The sequence below is a fragment of the Podarcis bocagei genome, assembly GCF_964188305.1.
Source record: "Podarcis bocagei genome assembly, chromosome: 17".
Classification (NCBI taxonomy): Eukaryota; Metazoa; Chordata; class Lepidosauria; order Squamata; family Lacertidae; genus Podarcis; species Podarcis bocagei.
Genome location: NC_138143.1, coordinates 19,687,991 through 19,703,416, shown reverse-complemented (window position 1 = coordinate 19,703,416; position 15,426 = coordinate 19,687,991). Strand labels below are relative to the sequence as shown.

The 15,426-nt window shown below is 43.1% G+C and overlaps 1 protein-coding gene and 1 long non-coding RNA gene across 2 annotated transcripts; one reads left to right on the top strand and one right to left on the bottom strand.

Annotated features, from left to right (window-relative positions):
* Positions 1-2,242: 2,242 nt before the first annotated feature.
* LOC308577044 lies at positions 2,243-5,152 on the bottom strand. Its single transcript, XR_014003380.1, has 3 exons — positions 5,085-5,152; positions 4,628-4,651; positions 2,243-3,159 (listed from the first exon to the last, which is right to left on the bottom strand). It is a non-coding gene; the product is annotated as an uncharacterized lncRNA (long non-coding RNA).
* A 101-nt stretch (positions 5,153-5,253) lies between these two features.
* Positions 5,254-15,099, top strand: LOC308576791 (uncharacterized protein). Its single transcript, XM_081176729.1, has 7 exons — positions 5,254-5,441; positions 7,125-7,244; positions 9,120-9,209; positions 10,284-10,349; positions 11,412-11,477; positions 13,236-13,407; positions 14,126-15,099. Exons 1-7 carry the CDS (start codon positions 5,312-5,314, stop codon positions 14,730-14,732), a joined length of 1,251 nt encoding a protein of 416 aa, XP_081032855.1. The 5' UTR covers positions 5,254-5,311; the 3' UTR covers positions 14,733-15,099.
* Positions 15,100-15,426: the final 327 nt, after the last annotated feature.

Here is a 15,426-nt window from a genome sequence, read left to right as displayed (position 1 = left end):
TTGCAGAGGTGTTGTGGGGATGAAATGGGGAGGAGGGAACCATACCCAGCACCTGAAGGCTTGGGATATGAAAGTAATAATAAAAATAATAATAATAATAATAATAATAATAATAATAATAATAATAATTTATTATTTATACCCCACCCATCTCTGGGCGGCTTCCAAAAAAATATTAAAATACTGTAATACATTAAACATTAAAAGCTTCCCTAAACAGGGCCGCCTTCAGATGTCTTCTAAAAGTCTGGTAGTAGTTGTTCTCTTTGACATCTGGTGGGAGGGTGTTCCACAGGGAGGGTGCCACTACCGAGAAGGCCCTCTGCCTGGTTCCCTGTAACTTGGCTTCTCGCAGTGAGGGAACCGCCAGAAGGCCCTCGGAGCTGGACCTCAGTGTCCGGGTAGAATGATGGGGGTGGAGACGCTCCTTCAGATATACCGTATTTTTCGCTCCATAGGACGCTCCTGACCAAAAGACGCACCAAGTTTTTAGAGCAAGAAAACAAGAAAAAAAATCTGACTCAAATTTTGTACTAAACTATTTAAAACAGCAAAGTGTGTGGCTCCTGTCCACTTTGCTGCTTTAAAGCAAGCCATGGTATATAATGATGAGAATGGAAAAAGGACACATTCCATTATAATGTAGCTGTTTTCATTATCACTGGGAAGTCAGTATTGGCAGCAGTCACAAAAACTAAAATTTGAGCTTTTTACTGTTATTAATCAAGAGTATTAATAGTCAGGGAGAGAAACCAGGGCTGTGCAAATGAGAAGTGCTTGGAGTATGGAGGAACAGCAAAAAGATGATGATGATAATAATAATAATAATAATAATAATAATAATAATAATAATAATAATAATAATAATAATAATAATAATTTATTTATACCCCGCCCATCTGGCTGGGCCTCCCCAGCCACTCTGGGCGGCTTCCAAAAGAATATTAAAATACTGTGACGCGAAAGATCAAATGATTGTGCTCCAGTTCCTAAATCTCTGAAGTTTTCTCAAAACAGGCATGGTTGTTTTGAAAGGAAGATTCAAAATGGAGTGACTGAGCAAAGAACAGAGGAGGAAAAGAGGGCAGATAAATAGCTTCCATTCAATACCAAGAGAACACAATGTTTTTGGTTTAGTATAGGTGGACTGTACTTGTAAGAATTTGTATAATGAATTATAGAGTTGGAGTGGAATATCAGAGCCTCTTTTCAGCAGTAAAGATTAGCTACTAGGAACATGGTCCACACACACAGGATGTCTGGTTATAGTTTAAACTGTTCCTGAGCCAGATACCTGCTCAGTTTTAGCTGAAATTACTATTACTGGTTTGTAGAGATGCTTTGCATGTATTTATGACTATTTCCCCAAAACTGCTACTTGAAGAAATCCCCAAACTTACTATTTTTAAACTTCAAATGGAGCTCAGAATCCAGTTAGGCAATCCTTTGCAGTTGAATTAGGAGGCACTGAGAGACAGCAATTTGCTGCTCCCCACCCCCACCCTCCACCCCAGGAGCACACAGCCTTCCCTCTGCTTGCAAACCTTGCAAACCTTGTCGGGACTTCAGGGGAAAGCAAAGTCTGTAGGCAGAGCAGTGTAGCTCCCCACCCCCCACCCCCAAAAAGCACCCCAGCAGCACACAATCTTCCCACTGCTTGCAAACCTTGTCGGGACTTCAGGGGAAAGCAAAGGCTGTAGGCAGAGCAGTGTGGCTCCTCCCCCCCACCCCCAAAGAGCAGCCCAACAGCACACAGCCTTCCCTCTGCTTGCAAACCTTGCAAACCTTGTCGGGACTTCAGGGGAAAGCAAAGGCTGTAGGCAGAGCAGTGTGGCTCCTCCCCCCACCCCCAAAAAGCACCCCAGCAGCACACAGCCTTCCCTCTGCTTGCAAACCTTGCAAACCTTGTCGGGACTTCAGGGGAAAGCAGAGGCTGCCGGTAGAGCCGCGTGGCTCCTCCCCCCACCCCCAAAGAGCAGCCCGGGAGCGCACAGCCTTCCCGCTGCTTGCAAACCTTGTCGGGACTTCGGGGAAAGCAGAGGCTGCGGGCAGAGCACCGTGGCTCCTCCCCCCCACCCCCAAAGAGCAGCCCAGGAGCACAGGACAACAGCGATGTGGCTCCAGGGAACACACATTCGCTCCATAGGACGCACAGACTTTTCCCCTTACTTTTTAGGAGGGAAAAAGTGCGTCCTATGGAGCGAAAAATACGGTACTGGACCGAGGCCGTTTAGGGCTTTAAAGGTCAGCACCAACACTTAAAAAAATAAAAATGGGAGCTTCTAGGAGCATCTTACCAGCATCAGCGTAGTAAGCTAATCATGGCTTGCACTTCTGTTATGGAAGTCTGGGCTTCCCTAACTTAAATGACGCCAATATCATAGTTAAACTACCACTGAAGTTCCTCAGATGTTTTGCCCAAGGAGAAGCCTCCAATGTCGAAGATGGGAGCAACAAAACAGTTTTGCTGATTTTCTCCACCCTCTGCTACCCAAGTTTTTATGTGCATCTTATTCCCACCAAATAAATTAAGGTATTGCGCATTCTAAGATACTTAATGGAATCAGATGGATTGTGGACCACTTAACATAATTGGAAATTAGGATAAGATGCCTACAGAACCTTAATCCTTCTAGCCAAGTACTCATATATATTGCGCACACCATGAGCACACCACAGTAGACAGACTTCACTTCTCTCAGCAACTTTTTTTAAAAAAACAATACAGAACCCAGGTGCCTGTTTTGTGGGGGGGGGGGCGCCACACACCCCCTTTCAGAATCATCGATCATTTCAGCTTGGAAAAGACTTAACTTGCTGACCTGGCTATGCAAGAGAGAGGAAGTGACCCACCTGTTTGCCTACAGATAATCTCTGTCATTGCTGCCATCGCTTTCGGTATCTACTGCATTTTAAATGGGGTTTCCTTTGGTGCCTTCAACTGGTGGTACATCGTGGGCATTTGCTGCATTGTGGCTGGCGCCTTTGCCACCTTCCGCATCTATGAGGTCTGCATCTTGGTGTCGCGCACAGAGGCATCCCCAGAGCTCAGCCTGCATCCCTAAACAAGAAGGTTCCAGGAGATGGATGTGATCCAGAAAGGTTGCACCGCCGCATAAGAAGCCTTTTCTGTAGGATGTTAGTAACTGCATGATGCCTCTGCCCAAGGAGCAAGATATTAGTGCCTGAACCTGTAGTCTGTATGGCGAAGGGGAAATACTTTTTTATTTGCTGCATTCCAGGATATAGCTAAAAGCACAGAACGTGTAACAGGTAATATTTTTAGCTCCAGACCAAAGAAAGCAAGAGGGACAAATCGTTCCAGCTTCCTTATGCATCATTCCAGGGCAGCTCAGCCAGCTTCTTTGGTTACATTGCATGCCTCTCCTCCTCCCTATATTATTCTCACAACTACCCTAGCCAAAGGTCGCCCAGTTACATAGCTGTCAACTTTCAGATTTGAAAATAAGGGATCAGCAGCCTCACCTGTCCTGGGGACACTCTATGGGATATCTAACAATCCGGGATAGCAGCGAGAAACGGCGCTGGAATAAGGGAATTTCCCGCAAAAAAAAGGGAAGGTTGACAGCTATGCCCAGTTATTTGATGGGGATTTGGACTCTGGCCTCCCCAGTCCTTGTCTGACACTAACCATGACACTGCACAGGTTGGCTTACAATAATATTCTGTTTCCATCTTTGGGCTGAGGCAGAGCTGGGCTAACTAACGTGGTACAGGGGGGTGGCTGCTTGGCTTCTCCTTCTCCCCCCCCCCCCGCAAGTCCTTTGTTCTTTTCTTCCCAGCCAAGCTGGCATCCTTTAGCAGCCGCTGCCGGGCGAGGACTGGATCGGAAGCAACCCTCAGCAATAGGTCTGCCTTGTGCAGACAAATGGTGGGCTGGGTATTTATAGCAGGGCGTACAAATTACTTTTGTTTTTGCTTTAGGTTTAAGAGTGTCATTTTCCTGCCTTCACTTTCAACCTCCCCCAATCCCTGTAACATTTTATTTTATAGATAGGGAGATAACTCTCTTGTATTTGCCCCGGCACTCCACCCCATGATGGTAGTTTGGGTGGTGGTGGTGTTTAAAGCGGGGTTTGCTAAATAAATGTCAGTCAATGCCTTCTTAGCCAAATGCTTTTTCCTTTCTTCCTCCTTCTTCGCATTTTAAAAACTCTCAGTACCTCACAGTCATTCATTCTCCCCTTTTCTCCCATTAAGTTATCTGAGCACTTCCATTCTTTTCTAATCCTGTGCCTAATTTCCACACAATTCTCTCTCTCTTCTGACCTTTCCAAAAAAAGTTGATTTAAATATCCTTTTTTGACCCAGACCTTGCTTTTCCTTCTTGGCCTCTTTTTCCTGTTTCCCACTCACTATTTCTACCCCAAACCCTAAATCATTTTGTTTCCCTTCCCCCTTCATTTTTCACTTTTCTCCTTTCCTTGCCCCTTTGCCTCTTTGTATACACCTGTTTCCTCATCCTGTTCCTCCCCTCCCTGCCCAACTTGACTAGGATTTCCCAAAGCACAGCTCTGGAAGACATTTAAATGCTTGGGATCAGCTCCGGAAATGGGTAACAGTATTAAAAAGAAGAGTAGCTGTGAGCATATGCAGAATCCTTTACCTTATCACAAGCAGCAGACAAACACTGGAAAGAAGAAAATATTACTGTTGTTGTTATTGCTGTTATTTGCATTTATTCATCACTTAGTGCAAAAATGTCTTAGAGCAATACAATTATTAAAGCATAAATGGTAACAAAAAATCAGGTGTACCGAAAAGCTAAAATAACAATTGACTGAAACACTCATCCTTCAGTAACATACGGACCAATTCTACCCTAACCTAGTAAAAGATGAATAGCAATACATACTTGGATTATCACCCAATTCAGAGCCAAATGCCTGGATGAACAGAAGCAATTATTTCCAAGGAAGCTTGAGCCATTATACTTTTGACAACACTGCCTGTGGTCAGAGTTGAACCTCAGGCCACCCCAGGCCTCTCTGTCTGGCCCCCAGAAGACTTCTTGGCCTCAGCCACACACCCTCACCTCAAACCACACTCTTCATAAGCTTTACTTTATTCTGTCCTTCAGGGATTTTTTTGTACACTTAAGCTGTGCTCGCACTGCACATTTACAGCACATCCCCCTCTCCCCAGAATTCTGGGTAGTTTGGAAATTGATCCAAGTTAGATGTGTTTGCGTTAACTCTGCAAAATGCCCAGTCTTCCATTCTTCTCCAGCTGGTTCATTGTGAGGTTAAAGGGCACGGTGATGTCATAATGAGATACTACAGCATGCAACATGAATGATTCCAGCAGGGAAAGAGTGAGACTCGCCCAGAAGAATGATTTCAGACGTTGGACAGTTTCCCTTATGAATCTGCTACTGTTTATCTTTTTATCATCATCAATATTTGCAGGAGCTACTAAAGGTATTATCTCTTTGAAAGCTATATGCCACATATAAGAACATGTTTATTGTACACTACTATTGTGCTGCAAATAGGGACGTGGGTGGCGCTGTGGGTTAAACCACAGAGCCTAGGGCTTGCCGATCAAAAGGTAGGCAGTTCAAATCCCCGCGACGGGGTGAGCTCCCGTTGCTCGGTCCCTGCTCCTGCCAACCTAGCAGTTCAAAAGCACATCAAAGTGCAAGTAGATCAATAGGTACCCCTCCGGCGGGAAGGTAAATGGTGTTTCCGTGTGCTGCTCTGGTTTTGCCAGAAGCGGCTTAGTTATGCTGGTCACATGACCTGGAAGCTGTACACCGGCTCCCTCGGCCAATAAAGTGAGATGAGCGCCACAACCCCAGAGTCGGTCACGACTGGACCTAATGGTCAGGGGCCCCTTTTCCTTTACCTTTATTGTGCTGCAAAACCACAAACAACGGCCAGCCGAGGGGGGGGGGGGATGAAAGTGACTAGCTCAGACAATAATCACTGTAGGGTGTTACTCAGAACCTCTCTTCAGCCTGACTCTTCTGTTCTCTGTTATGTTTGGTGTACTTTGTTGAATATTTTAAGCTCCTGCCCCTTTAATTTCTGACACCACTCTACTGGCAACAAAATTCAGCAATTTGGGGTGTGTTGGTGGCTGGATACCTTGTCTTCCTGCCCACAGCTGCTATTTGCATTTTGTCTCCATCTGTAGTCATGTTAAGAATATGAGAAGAACCCTGATGGATCTGACCATAGCTCCATATAGGCCAGGTATGCCTTCAACCTTTACAGACCCAGGACCCACGTTTAACCCAAACTTGCATTTGGGGACCCACTTCTTAAATCTATTAAGCATATATTTGCATGGTGGTAGTGCTCCTATTGCAACTCACCTTGGATCAGACTGCAGGATGTAGGACCAGCAAATCCAGGACCAGGATGTAGGCCAGCAAATCGACTTCTCACAGTGACCACCCAGATTCCTCTATAAAGCCCACATGTGAACCCATGAAGGCAGTTGCCCTTCCCTGCTGTCATTCCTCAGCCACTGAGATTCATTGGTATATCTAAATCTGGAGGTTCCATGTAGCCATAATTGACTGAATCTAGCACAGAAGTTAGTCATCCTTCAGTCCACTGGTTTCTGTGGCCTCAAGCAGACCTCTGATGGATATTAATATCATGACCTAAGAGTAATCCATTTGAAACATATAAACCTGTTATAATTATCTTAGAGCCGGGCTGGGGAAATCTTTGGCTCCCCAGACGTTGTTGTACTATAACTCCCACTGCCCCCATGTGAGTTGGAGCTGATGGGAGTTGTCGCTTGGCAACTCCTGGAGGGTCAAAGGTTCCCAACCCCACTCATAAGAGTATTGGTCTTCAGTTGCTGGGTTGGGACCCACTGCCAGAGCATGGCCTGATCTAAGGCGTGGGTTGCAACCGCTAGCACTAACAAACCTACAAGTATATGGTATAACATTAAGAAATGGGTCCTCGAATGCATGTTTGGGTTAAAGGTAGATCCAAGGTCTGGAAAAACTGAAGACTACTGTCTCAGAGTATTGTTTAAAGGCCTGATGTTGGGTTTGGATGAAGAATTCATAGCAGGCTTCTGCTCTTTCAACCATAATTGAATAAAGTGATTTTTTTTTTTAATGTACCTCATTTATCTAGAGAAACATAAAGTTATTATTCGGATAAATCATGAGAAGAAAGCGAACGAGAAGGAGGAGGAAGGAAGTACGAAGCACATCGTCATACACCCTGCTGTACATAAGATTTCTATAATGGAAGGTAAACTTTTTTATTATTCTTTATTAAAAATAAAAAGAATTATAAGGCAAAAGACCAGCAACTTTTACAGGCTCAGAGGCCCAGAGTTATTAAAACATCTGATCAACACTTATGTAACAAATAATACCACACTGTCACCTTATGAAAATGTTTATACAGCAAACCAGTTTGATATGCAGATATTAAGGGACGAATGGAATAACGTATTAGGGATGTCAATCTCAACCAAGCAAAGGGAAACTGTGCTAAGTTCTATAACAAGGGTGTTTCTGGACCTTAGACTAAGACTCATACAAAAAAATTATATTTTGAATTTACTGGAGTTAGGAAAGGGCTATCTAAGACATCTAGCTGCTGGAGATGATAATGCTTCTTTAAAACTTATGTTCATACAATGTCCCACATTGGTATATTTTTGGGAGAGGGTAGCAGAAATGATTAATGCAACTGTATGGAAAAACATTAAATTTGCAGAGAAAAATATCCTTTTGAATTATATTCCCAGTACTTGGAATCTAACTAAGGAGCAGTATGGAAAAAGACTAGTATTGATGAACTGGAAGGAAAAAAATGTGGCTCTCTTCAACAAGTGGATAGAAGATATGTATAAATTCACAACGCATGAACAAGTTGCAAGGGATAAAGTCAATGTATAACAGTGTCCCCAGCTCCTCTAGACAGTTCAGAAGGATGTTATGGTCAATGGTATCAAAGGCCACTGAGAGATCCAGCAGAACTAGGAAACAGCTAGTTCTGGAAAATGGCGGACCTCCATTTTCATATGGAGTAGGCAGTGGTAACAGACGCTCCATCTGGTCTTCAGTGTAGCTCTCAATCAAAAGAACCCCTTTTTCTTACTTCAAGTGTTTGCTTCTGCATGCTACGCAGCCATGAGCAGCAAAACTCTACACTTGTGTACCAATGAATAATAATGGCACCGTTTTAATTACAACAAGGCTCCAGCTGTTCATTCTCCTTGATCTATGTCTTTCATGGCTGATGTTGGAATTTGCACAGCCAAACTATACAATAAGGAGAGTACTGCCAAAGTCGTCGTTCTTCTTCACACTGGGAAGAGGGCTATCCCTGCACTTAGAAAACAAAGAACTACAGTAAGCCTGCAAATTACGTGGGGGTTATGTTCTGGGGATCTTGCCTAAAGCCAAAATTGCATATAGTCAAAATGCACTGGGTTCAGTGGCAGGTGGGATTGCCAAAGGCATTTTTCCTGGAACCCCAGGAAAGTTGTGGGCTTACTGTATGTACATAACAAAACAATGGACAAAGAAAGCGGTGGGTGCATTAAAATATATTGCATACTTCTGCAACTTTGTTACAGAAGTATGGGATAATGAAGAAGTTGACAAACATCCATCCAGAGGTGTCTTTTTCTATTGAGTAGCAGGTAAGGACATAGTTCAGCAGTGCTTAAAACTGAAATTTGTGTGTGAACCCACATTATGTATGTGCATTTTGTATTGCCCATATCTAGGACTGGGAAAAACCATGTAATTTTTCATGGAGCCATCACTGGGTTTTCAGGAATTGGTACTACTGCTGAAAAATGTTGGCAATGTATTTGTTGGGTCTGGGCCACTTTATTCTTCCCTGCTAGTATGCGAGAGAAACAAAACAACATCTGTGGCTTAGCTTCATGTCTGAGCTGGGAACTGTGGTCTGTTTTGCCTCAAACAAACTACAATCTGTAGCTGATATTTATTCTTAGACTACTGATCATTCATCAGTAAAAGAAACCATAATCCCCTGTTAAGACATAATACTAAGCCAGTTCATTAACTAGAAACAAAAGGATTGCTTATTTTTAAGTGATTGCTTAATTTTAATTGAATTGCACAGTTCTTAACTTTACTGTAGGGCCACAGAATCATGAAGATGTTGGATTACAAGATAATGAAGATGTTGACAAAAGTCTATCCATTGATCACCTTTTCCATCCAATACCACGTAAGAACAGTTAGTGGTGATGAAACCTGGAAATCCCATGTGGTCCAACCTTGCATATCATATTTGCATGTCATGATAAACCATAGTTACTGGTTTGCACATAAAGTGCATTTTCATGGCCCATATTTACATTTTCAGGGAGCCATCACTAGATTTTCAGGAACCAATTTAAATTCTGAAGAGTTGATAGTGACCTCATTTGCATGTCACAGTAAACCATGGATAATGAAAACTGTGGTTTACTGTGAACACATAGTTCTGGGCTGCTTTGCTTCTCTTTTTTATACCAAGTGGACACAGAACCCATAGACTGCACACTGTCTTGTCATGCAGCAGGAGGGGGGTGGAGCAAAACCAAAATTTGACCACACACAGCCTTCCCAAAGCTGGGTAAGTGAGGCACTGGGTTTGGGGAGGGAGGTGTGAGGCTCTGGTAGGGTCCTATAGCCCATCTATCTCCTTCCCAAAGCTGGGAAAGTGCTATCTGGCCTTTAGAAAGGAGGCAGGAGGACTCTAGGACCCTGTCAAGGCTCTCACAGCTCCTTCCCAAGGCCCAGTGCCTCACTTACCTGACTCTAGGGCTGCTGTGGGCTGCACATCCCAAATTTACCTATATGGGGTGGGCGGGCTTAACCCCTTCCTGTCTGGAATCTCCACCTGCAGTGAGAGAGTAGCATATGAACCCTTTCCTGCTGTGAGGGGAGAGGTTTAACTCTTCCCATAGCGGTCTTTTTTTCTCTTAGAGGGAAAAGCATGGAGGAGGGGCCCATTCAGTTACTGCCCTTTCTTCCCACCTACCTTCTACAACTGCAATCTAGAGATAGAGACCACTTACCTTTATGAATCAACTGGGGATTTGTTTTGTTTTGTTTCAGACAAACCACAATCTCAGACAAACAAGTTTGGATTACTGATTGTGATTTGTTTGAGCAAAACAAACCACGGTCCCAAGTTTGGACATAGTACAAAGCCAGTTCATTAACTACCCATGACCTATGCTCATAAGAAATTAGTGAACAAGGAATCTGATTTATTTTTTTAACCGAATCACATATTTCTTAACTTTTATTATAGTACCACCAAAGAATGAAGATGTTTATAAAAATCAACCAGAAGATGTCCTTTTTCATCCGGTACCAGGTAAGGGCACAGTTAGCTGTGGAGAAACTTCCATGTGATCCAACCGTACAAATAATTCTTCAGAGGCCATATCTACTTAGGTCTCACTATTGTTCAGATACCAAAGCTACCAGAACACCTAGGCCTAATCTCTGATGCTTGCTATGTATTATTTATTTGGGGTACGGGCAACCCCCCCATTTATGTGCATTCGATATGTGTGCGACCACACATCACATCCAGTGTTTGAAACTCCCATTGTTCTAGGCGCATTTTGCAACAGGGAATTTCCTAAGTGCGAGCAGTTTCTGAGCTTTGGGCACAGTCCTGTGCCTAAGATTTCAGATTAAAACTGCAGAGTGGAAGGAAAGGAGGACCTTTTTCTGCCTCCCAACTTCCAGCTATTCTCTGAAGATTGGAGAAGAGAGCCTCTTAAGAACATTAGGGGGTGGGCAGGGGAAGGACTAGACCATGTGAAAAATGAACATAATTTTTTAGCTGCAGTTCATTCATTTTCAGCTTTGTATTCTTGCTATAAAAAAGCACGCCTAGACATTCCATTGTTGCGCCCATAACCTAAGTTTATGGTGTCAATTAGCTCCTAGCTTTCATATCTCAGTTTCTAACACTTATCACATCAAAAAAGTCACAAAATGTGGTCAAAAAAGTCACAAAATGGGGGAGAATGGGGTGGAAGTGGAATGGGGTGTTTGCAGGCTTTTTCAATGGTGTTTCAAATATATGTGATTTTACTTAAGCATGTGGTGCCTTGGAACTTAACCCCCACATAAATGAAGGGTTGCCTGCATATACTTTGCCCCCATGCCCCCTTTGGGAAGATTCCTGTGGATTTTCAGGAATCAGTAAAAAGAGTTGACACTGACTGCATTTGCATGTCATTATAAACCATAGTTAAAGGTTAGCTGTGAATTACTGACCAATTTGTTTGAATAAAGAAACCATGATCCCTGGCTTGGACATAATGGACAGTCCATTAGCTATGCTTGAACTATGTACATGAGAAGTATTGCACAAATTAAATATTTGTTTTTCATTGAACTGCATTCTTAACTTTTATTACAGGACGAATGTTTAATGAAGATTTTGACAGAAGTCCAGTAAAAGATCTATTTTTCCAACCGGTACCAAGTAAGGACACAATTTAGCAGGGGTGAAACCTGAAATTGCCATATGATCTTACCTTACATAACATTTGCACAAGAGATGAACATTTTGTATTGCCTATATTTAGAGCTGAGAAATAGTTAAATTTTCAAGGATCCAGCCTTGACTTAGCTTTATTTCTGGCCTAGAGATTGTGGTATGTTTTGCCTCAAACAAACTATGATCTGTAGCCACTGCTGCTGCTTCTTTTAGTGATAATGATTCTTAAAGCAAAAGAACCCATCCCTACATCAAACATGATGCTAAACCAGATCAGCACATTCACAGTTAAACATCAACTATGGATTACTTGCAGGGGTCACCAGCCTGTGACCCACAGTGATGTGTCACTGAGCAGGTGCCCCAGACTGAGTTTTCAATTACAAAAAAAAAAGGCCTCAAGTTCTCCTAGAAAGAAAGATAAGGGGCAAATTGTGCAGGTACCTTCTAAGTGATTTCTGTGAAATGAGAGTGGTGTGGTTATCTTGTAAATTTTCCTCAGTACTGTACAGTGGAACATTGGTTGTTGAACGTAATCTGTTCTGGAAGACCATTCGACTTCTGAAATGTTTGACAACCGAGGCGCAATTGCCGGTCGGCAAAATCCATTGAAAAAATGGAGAAACGCGCCTCAGAAGCTGTTCGACTTCCGAGGCATGTTCGAAAACAGAAGCATTCACTTCCAGGTTGTTGGCATTCAAAAACCGAAGCATTCAGCTTCTGAAGCATTTGACGACCGAGGTTCCACTGTATTGAGGAATGCTCTCTGTTGTTACTTGACAACAAGAGCATCAGTGAGTGTGTGTGTGTATAATCTCCATAATTAGGAACCATTAAGACATAGCTGACTTCCCATAGTATGTGCATAAAGTTGTTGGGAGTGATTGTCTCTCTAATTTTGTTATGCCATGCCCTTCCATGGCAGTCATTTTGTGACTGGTAGGTACTCTAACACTCTCTCAAAATTCAAAATCTGCCCGCTAGTCAAAAAATGTTAGCAACCCCTGGTAGACTGTGACATGTAAACTGGGTTACTTTTTCAAATTCCTGGGAATTTTCTATCCAGAGGATCAGGTATCTAGGATTCCTGCAGCCCTGCCCATATACTTTCAACATATGCTGTCAAGATCTCTCAGATAAACCAAGAATACACTTCTCTCTATGACATCTGTGCACCAAGTCCAAATGGCAAATGCATGCACAAAAGTGTTTTTGGATTGCTCCCCCATAGTGGAATACCCATTGCCTGGAGAACCACTATAAGCTAAATCTTTCAGGATTTTTTCCCCCCAGTCTGGGCTGGCTTCAGAAAATCTACAGTATAACAACAAAGGCAACAATGGCAACTACTGCAGATAAAACAGTGACCTATACAAAGATGTACAATAAGCAGTTTTCAACATATATTTATAAAATTATATTCAGAGCTTGATGATGATAACTTACTTATATAGTGAATAATTGGTTTCCATTCATTTGTTCATTCATTGCTATGCCGATGAATCTGTTGATACTTGTAATTCAGTTAACAACAAAACAACAACAAAATGCTTGGTCCCACATCTTTTTCTTTTTCCATCATTTAGCAAAAAGAATGCTTGATAAAGTTAAAATGTATGGTTTTAATTCTTGCTGATCACACATTGACTTCTTTTCATACAGATTTTGGTAAGCAATTTAGTGGATTTAAAGGTAAACAGCTGTTTCCATTTGATTAATTTTAAACAACGGCCCTGCCTTAAGTTTCAGACAATGCAGAGATTGAGAAGCGCATACAACTTGTCTCCAAAGAAGAAGAAAGACCACGACCCCGGGAACAGATACTGTTGGCTGTATCCTCAGCAACTCTGTGTGTTTTAATATTGCTTACAATGCTTTGTGGTATGACTATATACCAATGTAGCAAAAGAATTAGGTAAGTCTTCCCATCACACAAATGATGAATTCTAATGATCCATCTGTATATTCTGTATTAATAGTCAACACATTATCTAAATGTAGTTCCTTGTGTAGCCAAAATGGCATCATCCACGCACAAGAGGAAGGCATCAGTAGGTTTGGGGGAACCCAAAGGTTTAGAGAAGTATTTAAAAAAAACAACAACAACACAAAAAACCCTAACTTGTAGGAGAAGAGGCAAAACAACTCAGTCAAGACAGAACATGCTCAGTGGGTGCAGAACACGGGCTAATTGCTATAGGGGCAGGGGAGGAAGAGCAATGGAATGGAGTATCCCGGAAGGCGGAATACATCATTAACTGGCTCAAATCTTGGAATGGGAACACTCCATCTTGCAACATTATACTTATAGGTCCTATATGTTCTTGCTCTGATATTAAAGGGGGGCAGGGCCCTGCCACTGGGGACAAAAAGCTGCCTGTCCCTTTTTAACGTACATTTCTCACATCTCCCCTAATATGCCTGCATGCTGCCATTTCCACATGGAAGTGGCTTGGTAAAGCAACTGTGTGTCAGATGACCATGCAGGCAAATGCTCTGCATTGTGGAGAAACCGACCTAGGAAATGCTGTGCATGGGAGTGTCTTCCACGTGGGAAAGTATTTCGAGTGACGCAGCCCTGAGATCCTTAGAAACAGCAGACACAAAATCAACACCCCCTCTTTGCATTCCAGTTTCACAGAGCTCTCATTTACTTCTTCTGAAAATCAAGCACTATTTGGGCCATCCTTTTTCCAACCCTATCGAACCGAATCTGCAGTCTCTAGAACTGAGAGCTTGATATGGAACGAGTCCGGACCAAGACCAGTAGGACGGAGCCCCTCGGTAACTAGACCCTCAAGGATGCTAACATTTGATCCTGTTGTACACTCAGTAGATGAGGTGTCATCATTTTCTGATGAATCAGCCCGCACTCTAGAGTCAATCAGACTTAGAGAGACAGAACCATCTGTAATAGTGGCACCCTCTGAAGCCCCATCAACTGAAGCACCACCTACAAGTGCACCAGCAGCAGCACCGCCACCAAATGAGCCAGCAGCACCACCACCACCACCACCTCCACCAAGTGAGCCTGCAGCTGCACCCCCGCCACCACCTGGTGGCCCAGAAGCACCACCACCACCACCTCCACCAAGCGAGCCTGGAGCTGCACCCCCACCACCACCTGGTGGCCCAGCAGCAGCACCTCCACCAAGCGAGCCTGGAGCTGCTCCCCCACCCCCACCTAGTGGCCCAGAAGCACCACCAGCACCGCCGCCACCACCACCACCACAAGGTTAAATCCTGATGCTGATGATGATTTTTGAAAAAGAAGGAAAGAAATCTGGATTACTACCTTCACAGTTGGCTGCTCCGTACAAAATTCAGAGAGAGAGAAATATTGAGATTCTGAAGTGAGGAGAAAACCAACAAGGAAGTTGGGACTACAGGGGTCTGAAGGCATGCTGGAACGGTATTGATAGCTGAGCTTAGTGAGAAAAAAGTGGTGTAAGAAAGTACGTACTCCCAAGAGACATTGGAATAGTTTCATATTATGAAGTGGGAAAATAAATAAATAAAGCTTTGAATCACTAGCCACGGCAAAAGCCACATAAGGTTACGTTACGTGAATAAATTTTCTGTACAATAAATCAACTATATGAATGAACTCTCGTCTCCCCTACATTAAGATGTAGGCTTGATGGCTATTTTCAGCCAGACTAATGCAGAAGTCACTAAATATGGTGGTGAGGACAGTCAGCTAGGTCCCCTTGCTGGTGTTAACTGATCCTGGGAATAAAACAGGTTTCTGTGGGGCTTGGGAGTAATACGGTATGGAGCTATAGGAAACCTCTTTCCATGCATCCTGAAATTTATGTAATCAGCAAGGCATTCTTTCCTGAAAGACAGCATTAGTATGGGGTCTCCCCTATGTGGAGTTCATAACTTTTCTACTGGGCTTGTTCAGCAACCTAACCTACAAAAAATTAACTAC